This window comes from Watersipora subatra, chromosome 1 (assembly GCF_963576615.1).
Source record: "Watersipora subatra chromosome 1, tzWatSuba1.1, whole genome shotgun sequence".
Lineage (NCBI taxonomy): Eukaryota > Metazoa > Bryozoa > Gymnolaemata > Cheilostomatida > Watersiporidae > Watersipora > Watersipora subatra.
In genome coordinates this window covers 16,944,545-16,956,928 of record NC_088708.1, presented here as the reverse complement: position 1 = coordinate 16,956,928, position 12,384 = coordinate 16,944,545, and the positions used below count along the sequence as shown (strand labels likewise).

Here is a 12,384-nt window from a genome sequence, read left to right as displayed (position 1 = left end):
TGTACAGCATTTACATGGTGGCAATAGTTCTAGACATGTCACAACTGTAAACTGTCTAGTAGGCTGCCAGCTATATAGTATCCTACTGGTTCTTCAGTAATTTTAAATATGCATTCAATTAGAGACAATTAAAATATAAATAAAGACATTTTACGAAACCATCTGCTTATCATTTATTAGTTTAATTGGTTAATGTTCAACAGATGCTTGAAGCAGCAGTAAACTAGCAATAGTGCTAGAAATCATTGGACTGAACATAGGTTGATGAAAGCTTGGCTAGCATATAATTAAGTTAAAACATAAAATAACACCATAAATAACATTAGCGATAGGACTGAAATGTACACCATGTCTTCTCTCAGCTTGAAGATAATATTACATGTTGGGCTATCATCGCTCTAAACTACTCATTCTATCATACATGTGCATATGATCAAAATTATCTGAGAATTCTGGAATTGAAGACAGAAAACAATTGCCTAGAAAACTACTTGTTTAAAATCTGTATAAAATATGTGCAGAATTGACTACGGGCGGAAGCCTAGAAAGAACCAGACATCTTGTGGAGTAGCGATGAAACAAATCACATTTTACAACTTGGACATTGTTATGGTGGGTATATCCACTGCAGGCTTTGGTAAAGGGAAAAGCTGAAGGCCTCTCTTGAAGTCAATGTGATTTTCTATGGCAAATGGCTCCTGTATAAAAGAAGAGCATACAGATGTGATGTGAACACATGCCCTGACACCATTGCATCGATAAACAATTCTTGGAACACAATTGTCTAACAAACCATCAATATCTTTTTTATTATCAGCCAGATATTGGAAGACATTTCATCATGTTTTCACCTTTTTTAATCAAAAACTACCAATCGCAAAATACAAGTACATTTTAGCTAGTTGCTAAATGTTTAATCACACAATGACAGCCGCAGCATCTGTCATAGTCTTAGGTTGTTCTAATGGCACCATATTTGAAACTTGCCTTGAGTTTATCAGACTTGACATAGCCATCCACTTCATCGCCTTCAGGTATAAAGTCACTTCGGTGTTCTTTCGCTATGATGTAGATGCTTAGCTTATGCCTCCGTTTAGATTGAGCGGCGATTTGTGTCTGTAAAACGATATACGAAAAACTCACAATAGATAATCCAACATACATGAATAAGAAAAGTCCAGCTGTGAGCGACAGAAGAATAGTACAACTCGCGGTGATGGACATATGGGTCATGATCTCAGAAACCATGGTTAAGTCGGGTGTGTAAGATTTGGAATTATCTACACTAACAAAAGGAGAAAATTCTCAGTTATTTTGAAAAAATTTTTGATTCCAGCTTAATTACAGCAGATTTTATGGTCAATAAACTGAATGCACGTTCACCATTTGTGCAAAAACATACTTCTGAGAAAAATGGTGTTAAAGTTTGAGAAACGAAAACCAATGCACAATTTTGTTTACATTTCAAAACGTCATAGCAACTAATATCAAGGAATCGCGATATTTATCTAGATTTCTGTATTTATATATAAAAAAACTATGCTGAATTCAAATATCTAAACAGATTTCAGCTGGCTGTCATGAGAATAGCTGTATATCTATCACAAAATGTGTTACTTATTCTTAGTTTTGCAGATATTAAAAACGGCTTGGCAGTATTGTCGAGTTTGAGCACAGTCATACTATCACCAACAGAATCTTTAGGAAAATAATAACAATAACATATCGCACACCATCGGAAACTATAAGCTTCCATCTTATAAAATTGAATAATCAATCTTATAATTAAATCTTATAATAATCTTTAGGAACATAACAGTGACATATCGCAAACCATCAAAAACTATAAATTTCAATCTGGTAAAACCGAGTAATTAATTTTATAATTAAATCTTATAATCATTTTATAAAATCGAATAATTAATCTTACAATTAAATCTTATAATAATCTTCTAAGAATCTTTAGGAAAATATCATCATCACTCCTTTCACCATCAGTTGGAATATCAAAGTACTCCTTAAAAGTGTCCAGAATGTCAGAGTTATCATTGAAATTGGCAAAAAATAATCGATGACCTTTACCGGACGCCATTTTTCAGTACTTCTTGTTTAGCATAGCAACAGTTTTAAGGGAATTTTTCCGTGGGCTGGAGACTTCTCTGGCTCAACTGACTTTAGATTCAGAAAGATCACTCTTTGATTGGTCTGGAGGCACGTGTTGCAAAAATTGTGACCGATATAATAAATTCAGTTAGTGCAGCTTCAAAGTCGAATAACTCAACTTCGTGATTTGAGACTTAACCATGGTTTCTGAGATCGCGACCCATATAGTCTAACTGTATACACACACACAGTTTTCTACAAATGCGGAAGAATTATAGACGCAGTAAAAATTGAATAAGAAGGAATAAAAACCTTGAAGAAGTCAACAAGCTGCGCTTGAGTAATGGTCCGAACATGATCAGTCTCTATCTCATCCCTGTCGAACAAGTAGTTCTCACAGACTATTTCGTTCCAGTAGCGTGCATGCTGCTCTCGTAGTTTCTTAGGTTTAGTCAACCGTGCAGTAATGAGTCCTGCAACGTGCTTCTCATAGTCGGCTGTTGTCAGATTCTCCAGTAGTTCCTGCGCATGACCCGTAAAGATGTGTAGCAAAAAGACTCTCACTTATACTGTTTAAGAACATTATGGATGTGTGAATTGAGACTGCATTGGCAATGCCAGTATTTATATCGCATAATACAGAGAAGCCTTAACAGCAACACAGAGCAATATTTGCTCATCTGGAGATGAGCAATTGAGATCAGCACTGCTGGCGATGAAATTATTTCTAATGCGGGAGCTAACCGATTTTTAATCAGGAGAGATGAATGCAATCGGAAATTATATTTAGAAATAGTAATGTTGCCGAAGATTAACTGGTTGACACTCTAGCTAATACCAATAACTAACTGGTTGATACTCTAGCTAATGCTAATAATTAACTGGTTGACACCCTAGCTAATACCAATAATTAACTGGTTGACACTTTAGCTAATACTAATGATTAACTGTGTATATACATGTACTTTAGCTAATACCAATAATTAACTGGTTGATACTCTAGCTAATACTAATGATTAACTGTGTATATACTCTAGCTAATGCTGATGATTAACTGTGTATATATTCTAGCTAATACCAATAATTAACTGGTTGATACTCCGGCTAATACCACAAAGATTTAGTTAAGCAGTTCAGTGAGCCAGCCATGAATATATTACCAAAAATCTTCTCATTGCTAGAGACAAAACATGAAATTAAAAGTTGTTTTTATTTAATCAACAAAAGAAACTCGCAAATAACTCTTCAACCAATATTCTAGCATGCTAATAACTGCTGTCCCGCACAAATATTCTTAGCATTTACTCGATGAGGATTCACAAATCTGTTTATGACTCAATTGGTACATTATAAATCCCCTAGAATCTGAGACATCAACAGATAGCTGTGTTACATATCCTGTCAGAGCATCTTACTAATTTTTCTGTAAACTTACCTCTACTGAGGCTAGAAAAGCCTCTATCCTACAATCGACATAGGCTGGGTGTTTTCCACTCTGCACTACTATTTGCAGACCTTGCACTCCGCTGGCCCTCCTTGTGTTGGCATATACCATGTAACCCAACTGCTCTTTTGTCCTACATCAAAAGAAGAATAAACGTGAGGCATCATATTACAGAGCAACCCGATGACACCAAACGAATCTCTAAAATCTTTCCAATACAAAGTGAAAATGGTTAGTTTTATACAAAATGTTATAATTTTTACGTACATACCTGAGTGTGGAAAAACAAGGATCTCTAATTATTTGATGTAAGAGGTCAAGCAACATGGTGTTATGAGTGTTTTCCAGGCCGAGCTGATAGTAATTGTAGACACATGATGAAGAGTGGATGTCATTGTAGCCGCTGTATACATAGCTGCTATCTACAATCATTCATGAGTTGTCCTCTCATCAAAAATGATAAAATCTGGGAGCAACCTACGTTAGAAATTCCTAACTACAGGATCATTGAAAAAAATCTGAATTCTTCAACAGATGTGTCATGTATGTCAATGAATGGGAACATATGCTAGTCAAGAAAAACAATAAATACTGGAAACAAATTAAACATGTTGAAGATGAGAAATTCATATAGTGACAACTGACAGGTGAGAAAAATTTCTGAGCAATTAGTCTGACTCATAATGTAGAATGTTAAGACACCTACCATCGGGAAGTTGTGCCTCCCTGCGCACTCTAGTCTGTTGGCTGTGGGCCAGGGGTTTGCTCTTCATATTGCTAGTGAGAGAGTCCTCCACAACTTGTACAAGCGACAGTGCAGATGCCACAGTAAAGTTTCCATAGACAAGAGTCTCAAGATATATCCTGCAGAGAGTAGCCAGTCATTGTTTAAATGCACTTTTCTACTAATTAATAACTGATCATAACTTATCTTGTATGAGCTTTTATAATATAAAATACAGTCACACCTCTGCTCATGATTGCTTGAACATACGCATTTTCTAACATATGAAGTAAAATTACAGCAAATGTTTGACTCTAGCGTAGGATTACATACATGTTTAAATTTTTTAAATCATTGCAACTTTGTAACATAAAATGCAGCAATTTATATTGTTATATTTTGCTGAATAAAAATCAACAATAAAAAATCAGTTCAATACAACCGTGAAATAAGGTGAAATAAGAGTTCGTAAAATAAGGCGAGTAAACAAGAGAAAAACTTCAAGTTTTAGTAAAATGGATGAGCTAAAAACTTGAAAGTTTACTTGGACAGTTTCAATTGATACAAATGCTCTTCGCAGATGTGTTACAGTTGGGAATATGTTTGTCCACATATAAATAGCTGTTTGTAAAAACCTGTAAGTGTATCTCATATTAAATCAGCTTACGGTAAAAATGAATAAAATGTTATCAAGAATATGCTAATTGAGAACCCACCCTTTCGACCCATCGCAGATGCATCAATTGCCGTTCTATCGACATACACAAATCAATATGTCCAATTAGAGACGAGGTGTCAGCATGTCAGTAAAGCATTGCTACACAGACGATGCATTTTGTCACTGTGTGTAGCCAACCCTTACATAATGCTGCATATTTTTATCACTGCCTCTACTTCTGAACTTTTTATCACTGCCTCTACTTCTGAACCTATGAATTGGTTCAGAAGTAGAGGCAGGCCAAGCCTAATTGTGTCTCTTATGTACTGTAACAATAAAAATGTACTTTTATTGATTATCACTTCGTTAATTTAGTTTTTACACATTATTTAGTTGTTTTACATTAGTTTGACATAAATTTATATAATTAATTTGTTTTAATATTATGAGTCATTACTTATTATCTACTCAAGTTTTAGGTAGGTTTCTGGGCTGTGCAGCAAATTAGGACAGGTTATTATAAGAATGTTTGCTCTGACAAAAAAAACATACAAAGGATGTTGAACAAATTAATTTTGTGTGTAAAGGTTTGATACTTGATTGTATAAGGTAATCATTATTTCTTGTAAAAATAACTTAGAGTTGTCTACCCCTGACAGAGCATAAACAAGGGGAGCACTCTAGTGAGGTTAATCACGCATCTTAATCACAACACATATTACATGATATCAGCACACAGCTGCAATCATATTAGACAGCACAGGGCTGGCTACGCCGTCCAGCCTCAAACAGTCAAGGTACCTGGAGAAAAATTGTGGAATGAAGCTAAGCAAGTTAGCCATTGTCATTTCATCGACACACTCAAGCAGTTCCTCAATGGTCCAGCCGCCCTCCTTAAGAAGCAGCCCTAGTCGATAGTCAGCGTGCATCGTTGGTTGTGCCATCTTGAAGTTCTTCAGCCCTCTGATGTACTACAAGGAAGAGAATAAAAACCGTTTGATGTACTAGCAAAGAAAGAATGAAGCTCGACTGCTTAGCTTTGATCTTTACAAGTCTTATCTTATGGAAGATTGCGGTAAATAATTTGAGTGACAGTTAATGTTTCAGTAACGTACAATGTTATACTCGCAAAAACCGCCTACACTTTTTCACACAGATAATGTTACGTTACATACTTGTTTTCACAACTAAAACCATTTGGAGACTAACTTAACCTTTTGCTTTGCTAGACGGTATAAGATGGATATGACTAGCATTTGGCCTAAAAGTATTTACAATATTGTTTTAGACAAAAAAAGTGGACATCTAGCTGCATTGGACATGCAATACCAACTGTACATTTTCAATGAATTACGGAGTAACTTAATGCATGCATTAGAACGCATATAGGTACGCCAGCAAAAACTTGGAGTTTATTTTAAAAATTTGTGTCATTTCAGCAGATCAGAGGACAACTCACTTCTAGTAACCATATTTTAGTAAACTTACTATATTTTATTCCATGATTTTGTGATAAAACTTTGAAAAAATATCTTTATAATAAGAAATTGTAAAGCAACAAAATAAGAACCAGTTGCATGCCAAGTTTATCCATAAAATCAGTATCTTCATTTTTTTTAAATTTACTGTTGAAGAAATGCTATTATTGTTACCATAAAATAAATTTGGATATTTTTACTTTGACATACGAAAAATCATAGCACGACGTTTTATAATATTACCTGGTTACTTCTATAGCATATGCTTATATTATTAGTCAACTGAACTGAAAGTGAAGTGCTTGTCAATACTGTTTTTGAATTTTTGTCCAGCTCTACTGCAGTAAGAGAGCAAATCTCTTGACAAAGGCTATGGGAGTTAGTAAGTTTATTCAGGCCTGATGATTATCTATCTAACTAATATGAAAGTGCATCACCACTCATAATACAAGACGTGGAGTTGTGTTTCCTTAATAGGAACCTAAAACCATAGAAAGCAAAAGCTTCTTAATGTACAGTATGTTTGATAGCCTAAAGCCTTCTCAGTCAAGCCAGTAACAAATATATTTGTTACTGGCTTGACTCCCTGACGCATGCTTTTAAAAAGTGATACCAACATCAAATCTTTGGGTTTCTGACTAACAAACAATAGCTAATAAATTTGATTCACAACACCTACCTCACTAATGTCATTAAAAGGATTAATGATAGAATGTATGTGGACTCACCTGCTCTCTAAAGACAGCAACTCTCTTCTCCTCTGGTGTGAATGTAGTGAGTGTCGACATGATCGTCTCCAACAAGACACTCAGTTTGTCTGTATATCCGGCGATGTTTAGCTGTAAGAACATGTGACAGTCAGACACACAGATCGGACACAGATCGGCATTATTAAAACAGTTTGAGACGATGAAACTAATAATATATTAACCACGAATCCGTAGTGAGGAGTCTTAAGGCTGTAGGTGAGCTTGGTCAGCTCAGCCTCGTAGCAGTGCTCGGCAAATGCATCATCAAAGAGCCGGAGGTAGAGCCAGGTGAGGTTTGCATTTAGTGGGCTGTTGACTGCCAGCGGACTGAAAGCAAAAAAAACTAATACAAACTCGCAGATTTGTATTAATTTGTAGTATAAATTAAAATTTAATATTAAAAATTTAATATAAATTTTTAATATAAAAATTTATATTAAAATATATATACATGTATTTTTAATATAAATTTTGTATATTATATATATTGTATGTACATTTTATATTTGTCACCCACTTATGAACCATTCAACATACCATGCATAATTTTTATATGTTGGAGACTAGAGTTAGTATGTGTGAACTGGTACACTGTAACCATAGTGATAGAGACTATAAAACATACGTACCTTCTAATGGCGAGAGTCATGCAGCCTTTGGGTAAGAGAAACTCATCGTCTTGTTTGAACCAACAGCGACTCAGAGCAGTGTTCTAGAGAAAACAGTCAGAAGTTCAAAACATCATGTTTTTTCCAGAATAAAAAAACTTTGTTAAGAGATGTTCCAAGATGCGATGCCAACCTTGATAATCCTTGGAACCTGAGAGTGGTTAGTGTCCCGCTCACACATTTCAAAGTTACGAGGGATGAATGCATTAGGTTCAGGTAGCCTAAGAGCCTCATTGACCTCGGGCTCTCGCCACTTAGCTTCTAATTCTACATCATGGGGATCTATGCAGTAGTCTACACCGTACCACTGCTCCTTCTTGTTAGCTTTAGCGGCAAAGCTTTGACTTACAACGATTGATCTGCAACAAAAAGCCTACATGTGAAACTATGAAAGTGGCAAACATAGAATTGTCACGCATTACTAAGCAAAAACCAAAAAATAGTCAATGTGAATGTGATTTTTAATCCACACAGCCAATTGTTAACTCAGATCTTGACTTTTGGAAGACAATGACTGATAAGGGAATTGCCAAATTACAATACTCTGTCAAGTATTGTTAACTAGCTAATCTTAAATTGCACTAAAATTAAAACCATTGCTTTTAATCCAGTATTTCCTAGACCTAGCTTCAGTGCCATCTGATATTGTATTAAAAATGACATCTTAATTCGACATATAAAAACACAATACCAATGTGATCATGAAACCTATGACTGTTTTAAACTTTGTGTGAAGCTATGTACAAACATCAGGTTTTAAAATCAAGTGCAAGTGATCTCTTGAAAAGGATAAAGCTTTCATATATTATTTCAGATCATTGAATTGAGAATTATAAATGATTCAACTCAAACTACTGATAAAAATGACAATAGAAAGAAACTCCTGATTGCAATACTGAGTGCAAACATTTGGAACTGAGCATCTAACTGGAAATATTTAAAATCATATTCAGCCACCTTGCATGTAGTTATCACCCCTCTTCTTCCCCTCCATTCATTCCCGTTCCAGTAACTCCCCTCCCTCCTCCCTTATTGTTACGGAGGATGTATCGTGTGAGCCAATTGCGACATATCGCGTGATTGACCATATTCAAATTGCAAAATATTTTAAAGGCCAATAAAAGAGGTGAAAAAGTAGAGGGGTAAGTCAAGCATCATTAGTTAGAATTCTTGCAAACATTTGTATGAGAGGTGTTAAAATAACTGTCACATACACAACGTACAGCTTGCAATAATAATATAAACCTCCAACATGTGCACCCTCTCTAACAGCCAATGACTGCCAATTAGCATGCTCAATGCTAAAGGTTTGATGTGATAGGTTTTTATATGGCCGAAAATTGGCATACTTACAACATGTTTTCAGGAACAAGTTTGTCCATGAGTGCCTGAATCACATCAGGTTCATAGGTCTTCCAGATATGAGGCCCACTAATTGTCTCTCTGAGAGGATAGAGCTGCAAATATCAACACCATCTTATTCTTCGAAAACATAAGTAAATACAAACTACAGTAGATGACCTTCGATATTATTCGGCAAACTATAAGTTGATCAATATTGCGATATAGCATAAAAGCATCCTATAACCACATGTTAGGTAAAGACTAGAACAAAAACATATACATAAAATGTATAATAAAATAGGAGAGAGTGCGCTATACCCAAATAATGTGACTTTGAAGCTTTGCATGACTAAACTGTATGTTCTTTGTACTGCTTCCTGAACCAATATTGTACTTTCCTTGTTCTAATATATAACACTTCTTTTTATATGTTTTTGAACATTCAATTGACAAGTAGCGCCTTCATAATGAGAAGGTACATTTCACTAGGTAACCACATAAGATGCATAACTAACACAATTTTATAATTATTAAGAATGTCCAAGTTACTGGCTCATCAATATTAATCGAATGCCTTCAAATAAACTAGAGTCATACTGCAGAGCTTTTAGAAATTGTGACCGTATTGAATTTATGCAAATTTGAATCTGCTATTATGAGCTCCTAATGTCAGCCATTCAAACATTGTTAGTTGAGGCGATTGAATTTTTCAAATTCCTCAAATAGCTGCATATTCTGTTTAAATATCCCTTGAGAACAAAAGTAAGTTTATACCTAAGCTATTCGAATCCTATAGAAGTTGAAAAGGTCACGAGCATACAGAAATATAGGACTGCTGCTTGCATGGACTTTAAATAAATAAAAAAGCATGAGAATGTAACTCCTTTGCAAGAAAATAAACGCAGAGCAATAAAAAGGCCACACAGGGTTAACAGAATAAAAACAGCACACAGTTCCGATGGCCATTTAGAGCATTAATGCAAATTATGACAACAAAAAACTACCAGGAAATTCCTGATGTTTTTTCTTAAAAGGAACTGTGTTTATTTGGACAACTAACACAATCAAAGTCTAATGATCCGAAACGAAAACTCAGCAGCGTAGAATGATGAGTACGTTATTGCTACCTCCTTCCTTAGTCAATCACATCTGAGAAGCCTTCAAATGAGACAGATTAATACAACAACAGCAAGTAGTGCCCCTTGATAGCAGCGCTACTGAAATAGAACTGGTAAAACTGGGCTAGACTTTTGAGTGTGTGCTAACTAACCGAACTTCATTGGCAAATCAAGAACTAAGTTATTATTAGTACTGTATTAAAACTGCCGAACCAGGTTATTATCAGTCATCCCTCTACTCCCTATTGTTATCCTGCAAAAATGTATCATGATAAAAAATAACTAATGAAAATAATCATTAGTCTATTATAATTGGAAACCAACAGCATCTTCATCCTTATCGTGAAAGTTTGGTTTTATTACAAATTTTGACATAAAAGTGAGAATACTTTTTCCGTTATGTTAATGCAGTGAAACATTTTATAACTTTAGAGCTCAATGACTGTTAACGAGATTACTTAAGACTTATTATATAGACAGGGATGATCAGGCATAAGGAGAGAGATAATGAGTTGCATCTGAAGTGAATACCTATCATGTAAAGCACCATGCAACAGTATGGTGTTCTTATTGAGATACTGCTCCAGTTAGCGCTGTCATGTTGAACAACAAAACCATGGTATTATTGTTAGGAAGGTGCGCTAAGGATATACTGACTTTCTCTAAATTAAACTCTAACAGAGAACAAAAAATGCATTAAAACCTCCAGGAAGTGAAAGTTGATCTGGAAGGCCAAAGCAAACAGCCTTAACAAATTTAACAAGCGATATCAGCAAGCATTCGATGAAGCAAGCGATATCAGCAAACATCGGATGAAGCTAGCGATATCAGCAAGCATCCAATGAAGCAAGCGATATTAGCAAGCATCCAATGAAGCAAGCGATATTAGCAAGCATTCGATGAAGCAAGCGATATCAGCAAGCATTCAATGAAGCAAGCGATATCAGCAAGCATCCGATGAAGCAAGCGATATCAACAAGCATCCGATGAGCAAGCGATATCAGCAAGCATCCGATGAAGCAAGCGATATCAGCAAGCATTCAATGAAGCAAGCGATATCAGCAAGCATCCGATGAAGCAAGCGATATCAACAAGCATCCGATGAGCAAGCGGTATCAGCAAGCATCCGATGAAGCAAGCGATATCAGCAAGCATTCAATGAAGCAAGCGATATCAGCAAGCATCCGATGAAGCAAGCGATATCAGCCAGCATCCGATGAAGCAAGCAAAATAAGACTTGTCTATAATTTGGCCTTAACTAACTGCACCAATCACAAGCAGAGGAATATGATTAACAACCTAGACTTACCCGAAGTGCTTCAGCTGCGCAGATCACTACAGATTTAGGTTTTTCGTTATCTTTGAACTTGAAATTCATTAGATTGAGATCTTGTCCTTCTTGCACGATGCGCTGCTGAGGGCCCGCAGCTCTGATCATGTGTATATACTCATAGGCTACTGTGATCACATCATCCACATGTACTGAAACAAGGTCACATATGAAAAGCGTTGAAATGGTAATACTTACTGTTCTACTAGTTATGTAATCCTTTGAACCATTTACATATTTTATTAGAATGTATAACTTACTATTCACAGTAAGCAAGCCATGCTGGGTGTGCAAAACCTTTTTATAATTTAGTTCAATATTACCGGTAATAGTTTTTCAACTGAGCAGATTCAAATGACCAGCTCTTTCAACAACTGCGGTTCTCCCATTTTTTCCCATCATATCATGTACCCTATCATAGCATACGCTTGAATATTTGGTTATGAAACTAAGATTATAAGGCAAAAATTATTATTTTTGCTTCTGGCATAAACAACATAAAACCAAAACTATATTTCAAACATAATACAGTTCCCTGAAGTTTTTCTTAGCTTGCCTACAGCATAAGCAGCATGGTGGATATATGGATGTCTGCCTTATTGGTTTATCAAGAAGCATGTAATAGCATTCTCATTGTACTAGAGAATCCAAGGAACACGAATTACTGGTTCTAAAGTTATAGATAAAACAAATGCAACTGTCTATCATAAAATCACTGAAGTGTCCTTGTGCCTCAATATACAGTGTTTTTAAAGAGCTACAAAAACA

At 35.4% G+C, this 12,384-nt stretch overlaps 1 protein-coding gene across 1 annotated transcript in view; it reads right to left on the bottom strand.

Moving 5' to 3' along the window:
- Positions 1-154: 154 nt before the first annotated feature.
- LOC137385898 (insulin-degrading enzyme-like) overlaps positions 155-12,384 on the bottom strand; it is a 28,270-nt gene continuing 16,040 nt past the window's right edge. The window contains exons 9-21 of the mRNA XM_068072500.1: positions 11,596-11,768; positions 9,178-9,281; positions 7,958-8,183; positions 7,786-7,868; positions 7,339-7,483; positions 7,136-7,246; positions 5,731-5,900; positions 4,254-4,411; positions 3,819-3,969; positions 3,539-3,680; positions 2,416-2,625; positions 988-1,116; positions 155-698 (exon numbers count right to left, since the gene is read on the bottom strand). Of these exons, the coding sequence (XP_067928601.1) occupies positions 591-698; positions 988-1,116; positions 2,416-2,625; positions 3,539-3,680; positions 3,819-3,969; positions 4,254-4,411; positions 5,731-5,900; positions 7,136-7,246; positions 7,339-7,483; positions 7,786-7,868; positions 7,958-8,183; positions 9,178-9,281; positions 11,596-11,768 (1,910 nt within the window). The 3' untranslated portion in view covers positions 155-590. The remainder of the gene's footprint in view (positions 699-987; positions 1,117-2,415; positions 2,626-3,538; positions 3,681-3,818; positions 3,970-4,253; positions 4,412-5,730; positions 5,901-7,135; positions 7,247-7,338; positions 7,484-7,785; positions 7,869-7,957; positions 8,184-9,177; positions 9,282-11,595; positions 11,769-12,384) is intronic.